This window comes from Parasteatoda tepidariorum, chromosome 10 (assembly GCF_043381705.1).
Source record: "Parasteatoda tepidariorum isolate YZ-2023 chromosome 10, CAS_Ptep_4.0, whole genome shotgun sequence".
In the NCBI taxonomy this organism is placed as follows: Eukaryota; Metazoa; Arthropoda; class Arachnida; order Araneae; family Theridiidae; genus Parasteatoda; species Parasteatoda tepidariorum.
In genome coordinates, this window is record NC_092213.1 from 84,692,193 (window position 1) to 84,710,357 (window position 18,165).

The 18,165-nt window shown below is 29.3% G+C and overlaps 1 protein-coding gene across 2 annotated transcripts; it reads right to left on the reverse strand.

The window, feature by feature from the left end:
* Nucleotides 1–877: 877 nt before the first annotated feature.
* On the reverse strand, nucleotides 878–18,038 carry LOC107452367 (mitochondrial transcription factor A). 2 transcript variants are annotated; one of them, XM_043045078.2, is made up of 7 exons: nucleotides 17,916–18,038; nucleotides 13,820–13,956; nucleotides 12,547–12,617; nucleotides 11,363–11,512; nucleotides 10,014–10,109; nucleotides 3,456–3,512; nucleotides 878–2,982 (listed from the first exon to the last, which is right to left on the reverse strand). In XM_043045078.2, the coding sequence occupies exons 2-7, from the start codon at nucleotides 13,866–13,868 to the stop codon at nucleotides 2,752–2,754; spliced, it is 654 nt and encodes a 217-aa protein (XP_042901012.1). In that variant the 5' UTR covers nucleotides 13,869–13,956; nucleotides 17,916–18,038; the 3' UTR covers nucleotides 878–2,751. The 2 variants fall into 2 exon arrangements, with proteins under 2 accessions (XP_042901012.1, XP_042901011.1); XM_043045077.2 differs by having other exon boundaries at nucleotides 17,837–18,028.
* Between the last annotated feature and the right edge of the window lie 127 nt (nucleotides 18,039–18,165).

Below are 18,165 nucleotides of genomic sequence, written 5' to 3' on the forward strand. Positions count from 1 at the left end.
GTTAAAGCTCACTCGAAATAGGTTTTTTTTAAATATAGACACACACAAAAAAATTTTTTTTTAATTGTAAATTTAATTACACAAATATTGAGTTAAAAATTGTAATCTTAGAAGGGCAGGGTTCCTTCATCTATGAAATGTGAGGGGGCTATAGCCCCCCTCCCGGTTCTGCAGTCCCTGAATAAAAGTTACTTAAAAATGTGTCAAGCAATAATTATAATTTATTTCAGAAGAAGGACACATTAATAATTAATAGAAGGACACAATTTGTTAAAGTATTATCCATTAAAATATGTTTTTAAAAAAGCTCACTGAATTCATATATAGAATTCCTATTTCAGTCATTATAGAGTCAAATTGTTTAAGTACAGTACAGAACCCGTTATCCGGAATTCTGAAAACCGGAAAACCAAAAAACCGGAACGAAATTCGATAAATTTTTCCGCCAATTTTAAAAAAATATATATTTTTTTTCGCTCATAAAATTTTAGGATTTTTCTTTCTTTTTTGAAAGATGTTTACCTTACAATCATTTTGGAAATAATCATTAGTGTTTTACTTCATCGTTTTTTCTTCTTTTTAAGATTATTACCAAATATTTCTTTTAGTTGGGTTTAACAATAAAAAAAAACGGCTTTTTGTAGCGATTCAGAAAACCGGAAAAATCAGTTATCCGGAATAGCGATGGTCCCGATCGTTCCGGATAATCGGTTCCCTACTGTATTACCCATTAAAATATGTTTTTAAAAAAGCTCACTGAATTCATATATAGAATTCCTATTTCAGTCATTATAGAGTCACAATTGTTTAAGTATTACCCATTAAAATATGTTTTTAAAAAAGTTTGCTGAATTCCAATATCAGCCATTAAAACATGTTTTATTACAAGACAGTTTTTATTATTCTTTTAAAAAAAAGAGAGAAAGAGTTACAGAGACAAAATAAAATACATATTTTCAACAGAAATACATTCGTTTCAATGAGGCAAGTTTTTAAATGACATAACACTGCTGTCACAGCAAAACAAAAAGCTGTTTCTTATCATAAAACAAAACTAATAGTAACTTACCTTCAACTGTAAAGAAGTAAAGGGAGTACACCAAGCACAAACTATCAAAATATTTTTTTATAGATATATTTGCTAGTAAGCAATTTTCTGAATCGGTAAATAGATAGTATGATTGTGTTTATGAAATTAATTACTGGGAGTAAAATTATGTAATAAATATAATAAAACACTTAAAATTTCCATGCAAATGTCTTTAATTCATCTGCTGATTTCTCAAAACAAAAAATTTTACTCTTTCTATATACTTTTTTTCAAAAACTGCTTTATTAAATAAAAAGTTTGGTAAAAAAAAATAACACATTAACACAGTGATCCTAAAATTAAATACTTATCTGGAAGAAGTACTTTTATTTGTTTAAAAAATATATATTTAGTCCAATGTTGACATAAGCTTCAGCTGAACATTCTTAAATGAAGCTATAGTAAATGAAATAGTTTAGTAAAGCGGAAATATCATCCTTAAATATCCCATTTGAGTGGCCACCATTTTTTAAAAGACGAAAATAATAAACGAAATTCCCCGTATTTTCCCTATTATTTTAGATGATTTTTAAATTCCCTGTATTCTCCAGGTTTTTCCTATTTTCCCTGTGGAGTGGCAACCCTATAAATGATTGATTTTTTTTTGACAAACATTTTTTTACCTATTCATCTAACTGTCAAATTAAGTATTTACATAAAGTAGACCTATGCAGGGGTCTGTTTAGAAGAAATTTGGGTCCGTTAACGGACCCTTCACAAAATATTTTAATTTTACAAAAACGGACCTTTCACAAAATGTCTGGACCAACCCCCGCTATGTTTAAGTTAATTAGAAGGGGGAAAAAATTTTAGTATGACCAAGCATATAAGTTTACAGGATGACCCATAAATATTGAGACAGATTTCTAGGGGAAGGTAAGATTCATCATTAGAATTAAGAATTGCATATCCACCCGTAACCAGAAATGTCATCATAGGGCAATAGGGGCTTTTCCCTATTATGAATTGTTTCTTCGTATACCTTTGAACCGGTACTTTTATTTATCTAAAATATCCATATATAATCTTATGTTTTCTAATAATTATTGTCATAAATTACGTTCAACTTTGCTTGAACTTGATTTGTCTTTCTTTGCTGACTTTGTTTTATCGAAACTTAATGAATCGGAGAGTTCGCCCACTTAGTCGATGAGTCGTTAAATTATGATAAAGTAGCTAATACCAGACCTATTTTAATGCAATTTTTGACAGTTCTTAGAAAACATAAAATTCAGATGTGCAAAAGTACCGGTTCAAAGGCACAAGAAGAAACAGTTCATAATAGGGAAGGGTCCTTAGTGGCATATGATGACATTTCTGGTCACAGGTGGACATGCAATTCTTAATCCTAATGATGTCTCCTACCTTCCCCTAGAAGTCTGTCGCATCATTTACGGAACACTCTGTACATTATCAGTAATTATATTTCTGGCTTAGTTCAATCTATAATTTTAAATGGAAAAAAAAAGAACGTGGAGCTATGTTAAAAAGTTAAGGTTTTGTAATTGCTTTGGTGAAGCGAGATAATTATTAATTTTTTTAATTTTTATTTTCGAGATATGTTCGATGCTCTAAATGAGGATTAAGAACAAAGACTTTCAAACCTTAGCAGATAGAAAAATGTTTTGAATTCAAATCTTAAGATGCATCCTAAAAAGTATTTATTCATTTTCTTTGCCAGAGCTTGATTTTTCTTTCTTTCTTGATTTTGTTTTAGTTGCTTTCTTTGTATCCATTTCATCCATTTTGCTTATTAAAGACTTTCCACCGTACTTAAGTTCAGCAAAATCTTTCAGCAGCTTAGCGTTGCCTTCCTTTAATAACTTCTCTTTCCATCCTGCGATCTCCAACAAATAGCGTTCTTTGTCATCCATTGCTTGCTTCTCAAATGACTAAAAGAAGAAGGACCACCCACTAAATAATAGCTCACAGAAAGTTTTAATCAACAATACATTTACCATGGTTGGCAAAAAGTTTGCTACCAATTTTGGTAAAAACTCAGATTTTTGTAAAAAAACAACTGTGTATATTTTATTTAACTTCCACACACGAGTATAAAATGTTTATGTGTATCTACTATAACTGTTGGAGACAATTAATAACAGTATTAATTTCTAATATTGTTTTCAATATCGCAGTATAAATAATAATAACAATTTCAATGACAATTAAAAGCACAAAATTGTATGCCTTTACTAATGGCACATAAAATAATTTTAAACATTTCAATACATAAACAAGCTTTAAATAGTTAGCAGAAAATAATAAAAGTAAATTAATTAGTATATCTTGACTTATATTGGGAATAAAATAAAATTTATATTAAAATCTGAATTAGTTAGACATAAATTTCATTTAAGTTTACCTTTTTCTCTTTCTCAGGTAATGATTTCCATTTTTCAGCAGCATGTTTTAAAAAATCCTTTAAAAAGAAAAGAAATCAATCAATAGGTATTTTTATGGCAAATAATTTTAATATTTTAATTTAGCAATTCGTTAGTATGATAAAAAAAATAAAATACCCACCCACAGCTTCAAAATTTCCTTAGTTTAAGAAAATAATTTACCGATCGATAGCAAAATCAAATGGATTAAAACTTAGATGAAACAGAATTAAAAATAATTACCACTACATATAAATACAGTATATTCTCGATATCTCAAAGTTGAATGGACGTTAAAAAAATTTCAAAATTTTTCGAGTTTTTGAGATAATAAGTTCAGAACTAAACATATTCTAAAATATGACTCTAAAAAGTTGAGTCATGAAACGTAAGAATAACTGCTATTAAATATGTATGTAATGATAGTTGACTCTATCTCTAAATACAACAATGATAATTTTATTATTAAAAGTAAAACAAAAATAATTATGCCGTAAATAGAAAAGAATTGGTTTACAATAAACTTACATTGTGTTTTTCCGAAGAAAAAAAATCATTTTCTACTTCGAAACAACAAGGTTTTGAGAAGAAACTCTTCATCATAGAAATTTAAATGAACATTAGGGTGTTATATAATGCCAAGAAGAAAAATATTTTTTCGACACAACAAGGATTTCAAGATATCAAGAGTATACTGCAGTGGTGATTGTGAGCCCAAGTCAAAATTCTGGAAATTTCTTAAGTAAAAAAAAAAAAATTCCTTATTCTCAATATGTCTTAGTTTGCTTAAAATATATTTAAAATTTTACACATACCTATGATGACCTGGAGAAGTAATTAAAATTTACAAAAATGTCTTTCTTTCTTGAGTTTATGATTATAACAACTATTCACTGATAAAAAATGAATATTAATCATGAATATAAGCTTATAAAGTATATCTCAGGCTCTCCCTTACAAACGAATAAAATAAACTGTGTTTTTAAGTTCCACCCTTGAAAATTTGATATCCGGAAACTTCTGCAATCAATGATTTTTAGAAACGCCTGGACCTTCGATCTCCAGAAACTTCCGGATAACTGCTAGCGAAAATTCCGGAAATCCGGATTTTTTCCGGAGCACAATCAGCCCTGTACTGTAACTCATACAGATAGACAAATGGCTCCTTTCTTAAGTTCTAATAAAGTTTTATAAAATGTTTATTTATTTCAGAAATTTCTGCTTTACTACACTGCCATTGGAACAAATATTTCACTGAAATAGGAAATGTTAGACAGCATGTCAGAAGAGGGCCAGTTTGTTTCAAAAATTAAAATACAAATGAATAGTATTGATACATGTATAGGGTTTTTGAGTTGAAAAACGTATGAAATTTTGCTCACTCAATCATCTTTTATTTAAAAAAAATAAAGAAATTATAGAACAGGGATGAGATTGGCCAAAAGGCAAAAAAGCTAAATTTTCACGCCAGTAAATCTTACGTGATTTATAGCAAAACTATCATTAACATACTCTCACCCAGTTTCGCTGATGTTGTTATGCCTATATATAGCAAGAATCATCGATAGAAAAACTGCCACATTTATAATATAACTAATTCAAGAAAAAAAACTTACTTTTTACAAGAATCGCGATTTTGGATTTTAAAATTGCGTGAATACAAATAGCGATTTTGGATTTTAAATCGAATCGTTGCATAGAATTTTAAAAATGCCTCAATACAAATCGCGATATTGGATTTTTAAATCTCGTAAATAAGAACTACAATGAACGATATTGAAATTACGTGAATAAAAATCAGGTAAATACAAGCTATCTAGGGGACGAGTAAAAATGAGAAAAATCTTATTTTCTGCTCTTAAAAGCTAATAGCTGAAATAAGTAGTATGAGGAAGGGTTGGCAGCTACATAGTTTGAATTTTCTATACATCTTTCGATATATTATAATAAAATCGGAAATAGATATAATTATTTTATTTCAACGGCTGAGTTTTCAGAAAAAGCGGAATATATATAGATACAGTGAATTCGCGATAACTCGAATCTGATAGGACTGACGAAAAACTTTGACATATCGGAAGTTCGACTTACCGTTAGTTTCGGTTTTGGACTTTCAAAATATTGTCGGATTATTTAATTAATGCTTATTAATTACAAATCTTCTAAATGCTTACAATATTTAAGATCATTTTTCTGACAAGCCATTTACGATAAGACTGTTTGAAGCACTTTATGATACCCTGGTCCATCGGCTGCAACTTTGCTGTTGTGTTTGGCGGGAGAAACTGCAAGTTTACTGCTTTCAAATTAGGTAGATCACTATGCGCTGTGCATTTATCCATAAAGAGTATCACTTTTCTTTTTTTAGCGAAGAATTTCCGATCCAATTTTCTTACATAGTCTTCAAATAAAACTGATGTCATCCAAAACTTTTTGTTAGACTTGTAATCCAAAGGATACGTTTTTACATTCTTGAAACATCGGGGATTTCGGTATTTTCCGATAACAAGTAAGGGCAATTTCTCTGTCCCAGACGCATTTCCTCCAACTAGGACAGTCAAACGTTCCTTGCTCATTTTACCCCCTGAGCAGTTTTCATCCTTAAACATCATAGTCTTATTTGGAAGACATTTAAAAAATAAACCCATTTCATCAATATTGAAAACATCATTTTAACTGTATCCTTGAAGTAAATTTGGTAAAGTTTCACTTAACCACTGTTCACGTACTTCAAAAGGGACAGCTTTAGCTTCTCCATGAAGAGTGCGAAAGAGATTGTGTGTGTTGCAAAGGAAGGGGCAAAATATCAGCTCCAAGGTTTTTTTTTTTTTGCTTTAAAAGATTTAAAAAAAATCGAGTTAAAGGGAGTAAAGTTCGGGTAATCGAGAATAATTAACATGAAATTGAAGATAAAAGGGTCGGGACCTCATAAAAAAATCGAGTTATAGTAATATTCGAGTTATCGTACTTCGAGTTATAGCGAATTGACTGTATAAACTTTTAGAGAATCGAAATTTTTGATAAAAAGGCTGAAATTCGAGAAACAAAAGCGAAAAAGGCGGAAACCCGCTAAAAAGTGGAAAAATCTCATCCCTGATAGAAGGTTTTTACTTTCTTCCAGGGAAAAATTTAATCTTATTGTTATTTTTTGTTTTTGTTGAGTATACTTACAGTTTTCACTTTTTTAAATTAATCTTCCAGCTACATTTATTGTGAACATGTTTTTGTCAACAACAAAAAAATCTTTAAAAATATAACAATAAATAACTGCCAAAAGATTTCTTCTTCTTCCTTAACCCCAAAATTAGCAGGGCTAAACAATGTCCATGAAATTCATGACCCGGAGGAAGTCGGCCACCAAAAGTGGGTTATTTAGTATGTCCCTTTTGTCCAGACCAAGACAGTCCAGGATATGTTGGGGAGATGCCTGCATGTTGTGGCACCTGGGGCAGTTTGGGAAGATTTTAACACTACCCTCGAAAGAAAGGGACTTAAGGTGGCCGCTGGTAAGTGCCATCTGGTCCTTGTGGTTGCACCGAATGTTGAGTGCACTTTCTGGACAGGTGCTCTGGTACCAGTGATGTTTGGGGGGTACGAGCCAGGAAACATTGTCTTCTTTTTTCTTTTTCGGTGCCAGTTCCATGAAGGTGAGTGAATTTGGACTCATCAAAGTTTCTTCTATTCCCTCCTTAGCCAGAGTGCCGGCTATATCATTGCCCAGAACCCCAACGTGAGAAGGGATCCATTGGAGGTGGACTTCACGCAATCGTGAAAGGATTTTAAGTTTGTGCAGGATTGAAGCTCCTGTTTTGTCTCTCACCTTTAAGTACCTGCTATATGGAACAGAGACTGTCAGAGAGTATCCAGATGTTATAGTGATCCTGTAGTGTTAGAAGGGAATCCGGGACAGTATCAATAGCAATGAGTTCACTTCTAAAAACTCAGCAGTAATCAGGATTCCTTTTGGAGATGTTAAGGATTTGAATTTCAATTTCTAAATTTTATTACACTTTGGAATTTTTATGTTATAATTTCTATTTGTTATAATTTTCTATTTGTGCTCAAAATTCTTGACCTCTGAAGCTTTTTGAATAAATTTTTTTCACATTTTTTCCTTCCCCCAAATTCAACTTTTATTCCAAATTTGAAATTTGCATATTTTTTAACATGCTTTTTAATAAAATTTTGAAAATAAGAAGATTGCTCTTACCCTGTCAGCATACCTACAAGCAACCCACAAACCCTTCGTCCCATTAGTTGCAAATGTAATATTTGAACAGCCTATTAGTATACAGGGTGCGTAGCCAAATCCTTCAACATAAAATAAGCACCTTTTAAGCACTTTTTAAGCACACAAAAAAAAATTTTAAGTACTATATAAATAAACAAAATGCAAAATAATTTTCAAAGACTTTACATGATCATAATAAAATAACCAGTTTCAGACAAAGAACTCTTTTTTCTCGGGTGGAAAATGAAGCTTGAAATTGAGAATATCTTGCAAAATGCAGCAGAGTTGCACATGAGAGTGCAAGAATCTCATTGAATCCAGCTCAGTAGATGTGGACTTGGAAGTATTTCATCAAACATGTTATATGATTGGGGCTTTCATACGCTATGGGCCGACGGAACGCAGAAATGGATTGTGGTTGAATGAATTGAAAAAACGATGAATAGAACAATGTAAAAGCATGCTTTTTCATAATACATGACGAAAATAGACATGGTGAGAAAAAAAATCTAATTTTCAAAAATGAAAAATTAAGCACTTTTTATAAACACCCAATGAAAAAAACCCCTTTAAGGGCTTTTAGAAAACAAAAATTGAAAATAAGCACCTTTAAGCACTTTTTAAAAACGCTATGCACCATGGTATATATTGTGTCTTATGAAAAACAATAATTTGTTTTGATATTAAAAAAAAGAAAACTGTTTACGTGGCAGTTTTAAGTTATTTAGCATCCATCGAATATATCATAAGGTAAGCATGTTTTTGCAATTTCAAACTTCTCGTCAGCAAAAATATGTAAGTTTCCAATCTCTTCCCCAGTTTACATCAGAAAGTCACCATTTTAATGGTTTTTGCTTTGACTTATACTGTTACAGTTTAATTTTCAGGATTAAACTCAAATGAATGATGCTAATATCATGTTTTAAATTATTTCACAAAATTGAAAGCAGAATTTAAAAATCTTTTCTATTTTCAATAACTCCTGATGTCTAAAACTAAGAGAAATTTTTGTTGAACTTTCTCTAAACTTAACTTTATCTCAAGTAAATTTTCCAAAATTTTTCTGTATCAATATTTTTTTCATATTAAGAAAAGTTTTTAAAATATGGCTCATTCCCCTCCACTACCTTACTAGCACAGATTTACTTATTTTTGCTTTTGACACCCAATTTTGCTTTGACTCCCAGTTAGGGGGGTCACATAATATTTGAAAGGACCCTCAGCAAACTACTTTTAAAATATAAAAGATAAACACATACGTTATGGGAAACAACATGATTAAAATCACAAACTCAGAAAGACAAAAAATGAAAATTTAACTAAAGATTACATATATTACCCCATATTGAACAAATAATTAAAGTTTGGAATTAAATACAAAGCAGATTTAATAAAAAATAAACTAAGAAAATAAGTAAAATACCAACAAAATTTTTTTTCACAAATGAGACTTTTTTGTTTCATATGTAAAAGGTAATATTTTTTTGATAATAAACTACATTAAATGTAACATAATTTGTACAAGTTAAAGGTTGTACAATGAACAGATTAACATTTCATTAATTCTTATTATTCAATAAATGCCTTTTTTCACAACAGTACAGTTTTTGGAAAAAGAAAAACATAAGCTAAAATTTTGCAACTACATAGCTGCCAACATGGATGGGAAAAAAATCCAGTAGATTTAACAAAATTATATATATTTCCTGATAATTGTTGCAAAATCTAGTAAATATTTTACACTAAGGACTTTTATAGTCATCAAAATAGAAACACCTGCAATATTTTCTGGTCAAGATTAATATTAAATAAACTTCAAATGCTACGGATCATGTTTACTGTTAATTTTGAATAGTAATACACATTTAATTCATCAAAGATTTTTGATTAATTAAAAAAGGGAGTTATGTATAAAAAACAAACTCAGCATTTTAAAGCAAAAAAGTTTTAGACTGATTTTTGTAAATGAGGCTCACTTCATCATGTATTAATAACACGTATTTAAATATTCAAGCAAGTAATAATCTGTGCAAAAATTCTATTTCAATAGGGATTTTTTTCAGGAAATTCACTCAATTTTAAAGAATTTTAAAAAATGTATAATACCTAGAGGAATTTTTATTAAACCAGTAGATCAGGAGAAACTGGCAAAATCCAGTAGAGTTGGAAGCTATGCAATTAGTGAGATTTATTTGACTTTCATAACTCATCAAGCCCTTGTAATTATAAGCTCATATGAGGAGATGAGCAAGCATTTTCAATCTTAAAATGTAGACACTGCAAAATTATAACAAAACGGAAGTCTTACTTTTGTATTCTCGGTCTTATCCTCACTTGCAAGTGAGTGGACAAAAAGAGCATAGGGTGACCTCGCATGCTTTGGAAAACCAGATTCTCGTAGAGCCTAAAACAATAATTAATTGCCTTCAATAATATATTGATACATAAGACAAAATTTTTTTAAAATTAAAAATAACTATTTTTTAAAAATTAATTCAAAATCAGAGTGCGAAGCTAAATCTTTCAACAAAAAATAAGCAGTTTTAAGTACTTTTTTAACAGTCGAAACATATTTTTAAGCACTATATACATTAACAAAATTCAAAATAATTTTCAAGTACTTCACACAATCATGATAAAGTAACTAGTAACTGAAAAAGAACTCCTCTTGATTATATTGGCTGTTATAAAAAAATATCGAGAGCTTTTTCAGGTCGATACCAGAGGGTGGAAAATGAAGCCTGAAATTGAGAATATCTTGCAAAATGCAGCAGAGTTGCACACGAGAGTGCAATAGTCTCACAGAATCCAGCTCAGTAGACGCACAAGTAAACTCTCAAATATTTAATCAAACATGTAAAATGATAGGTACTGTCATACGCTATTTACTGGCGGTACGCAGAAATGGATTGTGCTTGAATGAAATGCGAAAACACGGAATAGAACAATGTGAAAAGCATGCTTTTGCATAACACGTGGCGAAAATTGATACCATAAAGAAAAAGAAAACTAATCTTCAAAAAGGGAAAAATAAGCACCTTTTAAAAATCGAAAATAGGCACCTTAAAATAAGTACTTTTTAAAAACGCTATGCACCATGCATAATAAAATAGTCACTTTGTGTACATATCATTGTTAATTAGTTAGTAATGCAATCTTTATTACATTAATCGTGTTTATTAGTTTTAAATTAGACATAGTAAAGAAAAAAAATCTCATTTTCGAAAAGGAAAAAATAAGCACTTTTTAAAAACACCCAATGAAAAAAGCACCTTTAAGGGCTTTAAAAAAATAAAAATCAGCATCTTTAAGAACTTTTTAACAAAGCTACACACCATGGAAATTAAATGCATCCCACAGTGGGTGCGCTTTAATTTTTTTTTTCACATTTAAAAACATTCTAAAAATTTCCAGCATGAAAGAAAACTTGGTTAACACTACCATGCTCATAAAAGGAAAAAAAAAAGCAAAATAACAGTATAATACAATTCTATTAAATAATAAGAGAATATCGCTAACAATAATTCATTTTAAAACTACCACTTAATTTAATCAATACAAAAATTTAATAACAGGCCAAGATGACAAGAAAACATTGCCAAATTGGAGCTTTTAATTATAAAATAAAATTCTGAAAATTTCTTTTGGAATCCTCACTTTATTTAATCTGTAGACACGACGAGCCAACCTCTTTTCAGATTTCTGTTTACTTAAATCTTCTTTCTGTTGTTCTGAAAGATTTTCATAATATTTCTTGTGTTCTTCTCCATAAAGAAGAGTTCTCTCTCTAGCTTGTAATTCATACGGCTAAAACATATCACAGACAATAAGTATGCAAATAAGGAATCAAAAGAATTTTAAAAATTTATTGTACATCAAACTATAGCAGAGAAACACAACTAGTTTTAGATAGTTTGGGCCAAATACTATGTTAGGGGCTAAAATTAATCACAAACTATAATCGTAGGTAGGTAATTTACTTATATTGTGCTAAAGCTGCACAATGGGCTATAGGCAATGGTCTGGGAAACATCCCTGGGGATGATAGGAAGACATGTCATTGCAATTGTGATCTTTGACATTGGTAGCCCGATGACCTGAGGGCAAAGTTGAGCACTTTACGATAGCACAGTTTAACAAGAACCGATACCATGCAAGGTAATCAAAGTGGACTCCCATCTGGTTACTGACCACAGCCACTTATGCTTGTATTTACGATCAGTTCACTGAGGGTGGAATGTAATAAGATTCTATTTGAAAAGAGTATGGTTTACAAATGCATAAATTATTTACTTTGAACTTACTATCCCATTTTTTTGTATAATTAAAAAGCAAATAAGTTCTGCATAATAAAATAATAAATATAGCATAAATAAAAAGTGAATAGTTAAGCCACCATAAAATGATAGACTTTTCACGGTTCGATTTCAGAAGGTGGAAAATAAAGTCTGAAATTGAGAATATCTTGCAAAATGCAGCAGAGTTGCACATGAGAAGGCAATAATCTCACCGAACCCAGCCCAGTAGACGCGCAAACCGACTCGCAAGTATTTCATCAAACATGTAAAATGACTGACGCTTTCATACGCTATGGATCGACGGTGTGCCGGTATGAATTGCGAAAACGTTGAATAGAACAGTGTGAAAAGCACGCTTTTGCATAATATGTGGCAAAAATTGACATGGAAACGGAAAAAAATTTTCATTTTTGAAAAGGGAAAATTAAGCACTTTTTGAAAATACACAATGAAAAAAAGCACGTTTAAGGGCTTTTAAGTAACAAAAATCAAAAATAAGCACCTTTAGGCACATTTTAAAAAACGCTATGCAGCATGATTTACCTTTTTTGATTCAGCAGAAAGATTCATCCACTTTCTAGCTAAAATCCTTATTTGATCTTGATTGCCTAGAACTAAAGACAAAAACGGCAATTTTAAAATTTTACGAATAATAAGTAATACATTTTTAATACAAATAGTAATAGTACATATAGTAATAGTGCAAATAGTAATAGTAATACAAATAGTAATTTAATTTTTACAAAGTGCTGTACACAATTTTACAGTAAATTTATTAGAATATTAGTATAAATGACACATCTTTAATATCAATAACATATTTACACACAAAAAAAAAAAGATATTCTTATGGGATACAGCTGGTTCTCAAAAATAATTAAACAATTTAAATTCTGTGGATCAAGTGAGCACAACGTGTGGTTTTCTGCTTAACAACCAAATATTAGAAAAATTTGCATGTAACTAGTGCAAAAAATTGTATAACTGTTCTTTAAATTTTAAATAAACTTTGAAAAAAAAACCCACATGTAATTAAAACATTTAAATTCTAAAATGAAGATATACTAATAGAGGTATCAAAAATTTTAACTCTTTCATTGTTTTCCCTTTTTTTTAAAAAAAATCTATTTAAAAAAAGTAAATTAAGGGTTTACATCAAAAATTAAAGAATAAAGCACTTTATACACAGTAAAAAATTAAGATTAATGTTTTCATATGAAAACTTACTATAATTTAATTTTATTAGAGAAGACAAAGATTGCAAAACTCTAAATATCTCCTCAATTCAAAAATACTCATAAATTTTGTTCCTCAATTTTCAAGAAAAATTTATATTGCTCTTTGCAATGTGAATGGAGGTGTTGTCCAATTAAAAAATAGAACAAAAAAGGCTTTTTCAAAACATTTAAAATTCGGAAAATGGAAGATTTTTTGTTGTTGTTGTTTGTTTTGGTAGAGGTTTAACCCAGGCCAAAAAACCAATGCTTAAAGAACATACTTTTTTTTAACAACTAAAAAAAAAATATAATACTAAAACTACACTAATAACTAACATTTAGTTTCAACTAATTGTAAAATTAAATAAAAGCTACAGCGAAATGCATAAATACACTAAAATAATTGGTATTAAAGTTTAAATAGAAAATCGTAAATTGTAACTACACATCAAAACGAACAGATATGATAGTATTAAAACAGAAAATACGGCAGAATGAAATATTTTATAAGCGATGTACCACAATTTGTTTTACACAAGAATTAGTTAAACAAATGAAATTAAACTAAACAAACTAGTTTAAAAAATTTTAAAAAGTACCAGGAGTCTCTTTCAGTAGTTCTTGCCTCTTTTCCTTTACAAACAACATATAAGCAGTTAAGGGTCTTTTTGGAGGAACAGGGATTTCAACTTTTTTTGAGAAATAAACTCCTTCATTCCAAGCTGGGGCCAAAGTCCTAAAATAGATTTAATTTTGTCACAAAATATTTCTACAAGTTTCTTTTTATTACAGTTGGACACTGCTATAGCCAACCGTCAGGGGTCCTAGCAATAAATACACTATAATAGGTGATTCACTAGATTCAAAGTCCATGAAAAAGAAATTTTAGCATATTTCAGCAGTACTGTTGCAGGGGTCTGCCCAGGGTAAATTTACTACCGTTTAGCGGTACCTTCACAAATTCAACTTTAGGAAAAACGGTCGTTTCACAAATAAAAAAGCAAGTTCTCAAACCAACTCCCTTTTTGTTGCTATCTATGGAAAAGAGCTTTTCTGCCAGTTGTCTTTTACGAAAAGGCAGCATGTGTTTGGTAAGATGCAATGTGGTAAGCCTAACCGGTCACTCACGCCATATCAAAAATAATTTTTTTCTCACTGAGTTTTTTAAAATGAAACAAGGCTATCCCCCTATAAACTTTACAGGAAGTCGAAATTCAAACATTATCTTAAACACTAATGGAAATTTATTTTAACAGACCTTTATTTATTTTATGAACCATTTTTTTCTCTGTGAAACTTTTTTTCTGCGTGACCTAGTTGAAAATGTTCTCATAATTAAAATAACTTTTAGTGTTAGTACTGTTAAATGCATGTTTTTTCATTAAATTCAAGTTGAATTTTAACTTTGGACAATAATTTTTATGGATTTTGAAATTTGGATCTACAATTTTTAGCCCAAAATTTTACAATAGCAAAATTGATTTTGAATATACGGGAGAAAATACATAGAAATTTACCAATCATAAATTATTTTTATTTGTAGTGACAATTTTTGAAAATATTTTCTTACTTTGCCATATTTTGTGTTGATTTTTTAATATAATCTTTAATTTTCACAAATTATGTCTAAATTTTCACGAAATAGGTACCTCTTAAAAAAACCTAGACAGACTCCTGTGTTGGAATAGGGATTGCAAGAGTACAAAATTTACTTTATTAATTAACTAACTAAATATGGAAACTCTTAACAGCATTAGATTCCTTACAACAAATTTATTCCTAAAATAAATTTCATTTTGTCATGGAATATTTCTACAAGTTTTTATTTATTAGAGTTCGACACTGCTATAGTAAACCTTCTTGGAACCCAGTCTTATCCATAATCCAGCCATCCTTTTTTGCCTTATCCATAACTAAAAACATTGTAAAACTATTTTACTACTAAAGAATCATTCTCTCTCCTGTCACCTTGCCTTATCTTTGCAAAGATAGAAGAGAAAATGATACAGCTCATTAAGACAACGATATCTTTCAATCTTTTCAGCTGGACGATACAGGTTATGAAATTCCACACCGGCTAGGGACTAAAAGCTATTGACTAAATCCTATTCAGCTAGGGACTAAATCCTATTCAGTACATGACTAACTTGAATGTCTGTGTTAATAGGAAAATTATATTCATTTATCTGTAGCTACAGCTAGAATTATGTATTTGTATCTAACTTTTTCATATGGAAATTATTTTTTTAAAGTTTAAATAAATATCCTTGTAGATAGTCATAGATCAGTTAATAACTTCTATGTCATTGAAAATATTCTAAAACATTTTTACGGTAGTGAACTGAATTGTTAGGGTACCCTTTTCAGAAACGGACAATTTTTTAAGTCCCAAAGGTGCCCACTTAACCAGGGTTTCACTGTATTAGTGATGTAACGAATAGTGATGGGACCGAAGAGCCGAATATTCGGCCAAATTTTAGGCCGAATACGTACTTTTTAAAAATTTCTCTTTTAATTGTAATTTTGTAAAGTAATTTTCAAATTTTAAATTAAAGATGAAATAAATATTAACAAAATTGCTTTTTTAATCTTGGTATAATTAAAAATTTTTTAACTTGATTTATTTTTTGTAATAATTTAAACATCTTGATGCCAATAACAAGGCAATATGGCTTTTATAAATCTAAATAATTAATAATAGCATATTTTAGTTATAGTTATACTTGTAATTTATATGTTATTTTATTTAAAATAAGAACTCATTACTATTACTATTACATTACTAAATGTATTCTTAACTTTCTTTTTTATCAGAAAAATTATTAAAACCCAGAAAATTAAGAACTTTTTAAAAAGTTTCACTTTTGAAATTTCAATTTTGTAATTAAATAATTTTAAATTAAAAATGAAATAAATATTAACAAATTTGCTTTTTTAGATTCCAATATTTTAGATTCCAATGCTTGTTTAAATACATATGATGATAAATTTGCAACAAGAAAACATTTTTATTTATGTAACATTATTAAATACACTTATGTATTATACAACTTAAATTGAGTAAATGTTAGATTTTCTAATAATTAATGCAGTGAAATGTAACTCTGCAATATTTATGATTAAATATATTTAAAAGCACATTTAAAAAAATATCTTTCTTTAATATAATGAATTTATTCAACCAAATATCTAATAATATTCATATTCAGCTGAATAACTTTATTATTTGGCCAAATAACTTCAGTATTCGGCTAGGCCGAATATTCGGCAAAAGGGCCAAATACCGAATAGTGGCCGAATATTCGTTACATCCCTACACTGTATTTGATTATAATTAGTAATCCATTTGCAATAGTAAGTACAATGCATTTATTTGCTGCAGTGCATTTTAGTCATTTCATAAGTATTAATACAAATTGATAGTAAAATTTCAACAGCACTTAACAGGATTGTAAAACCAAGTTTAACTATAGTAAGTAAGGTATGAAATAACTACAAACATTTTGATTTCTTATGAAACACATTGTTTCATGAAAATTATGCACTTAAATAACTTGGAAATCAATACTATTTATCAGGTATGCACAACCTTTTTCTGAAAATGTTGTTAACTAAAAATGTAGCGTTGTGGGGATCCAAAATTAGTAATGTAAGACTGTAAAAACTTAACATGAATTTAAATCTTAATTAAAAGTAACATATATATACATAGTAATTTATTAACTTTGAAAAATATGACATTCCTGTGCTAACATTAAAAACATAGCCATAAATATAACTTGTAAAAAAATTTTTTTACATACAAGTTCAGAGTTGACTAATACAATAAATAAACAAAAATCCATGACCAGTATAAAAATATAATTAAAGCAAATTAACTTATGAAAAAAGCAGAAATTTTTTTATTCATTGTTCAGGTGTCAAGTCGCAAGCGTAGGGACCAGTTTTGACCCACAAGCCATAAGTTGTGTATCCCAGCTAATTATTATTTGAAATAGATTGCATTAATAAAATGTTTAAATGTTGTATTAAAATATCTGCAACTATCTGAAAAAGAGTTTATTCCATTTCTTCCCCTTGCCTTAGAAGAAAACCATTTCTCACTTTCTTCTACCATAGAAAAAAATTATACTACTATTAAAAGATGTTGATTGAGTTGTTTGTATGATTTCTGCTACAAAAGTAGCATACTTATTAAAATGCTAAAAAACAATAAGAAAATGCGAAAGTTATGCAAACATTTTTAACTTTTTCGTAATATTTAACCAGAATCCATTTTGAAAAAAAAAACTTACACACAACATTTTTTTAAAAACTCTTTTAATTGTTTCTATCTATGTAGACCTGGAAACCCAAATAACACTCCATAAAGAAGAAGAAAATGACAAAGGTACAATGAAATTAGTACATCTACAAGAAATCTTGTTATTAAATAAAACCTTAAAAAGAGCTCGATTTTGGATGCGTTTACAAATTTGTATCAAATGAGGGCAAAAAATTTCACCATTAAATGTTGGTAACTATTGCTCGTAAATGTAGTTATGCTTGCATTATCTTCTTGTATGTAAATCACAAAACATCTATTTAAACCAGAGATAAAGAATTAAAAAAATTACCAATTCTTGATAAACAAATTTTCTGTATTTCTAAAAACTCTTCCTAAAAAAGACATTTTAAGATTTAATATTCAATTACCATAAACAAAAGTTCTATTTTAAAAAGAGCTTTGCATAGTTCGAATTCCTGACAATAACATTCAATTTAAAAACAAATATAGCGTATTACATCTCGATAGTTTCCGGTTATCTATATCTTTTACACAAAAGACATCACTAACATCAGTTTTGTCCGCTTTGTAACCGCGAAAACTAACCAATCACGTTCTCGCTCGTACGCGGTTTTTTAATATTGACATTTAGTAGAAATGGCTCTTTAGTCAAGATTT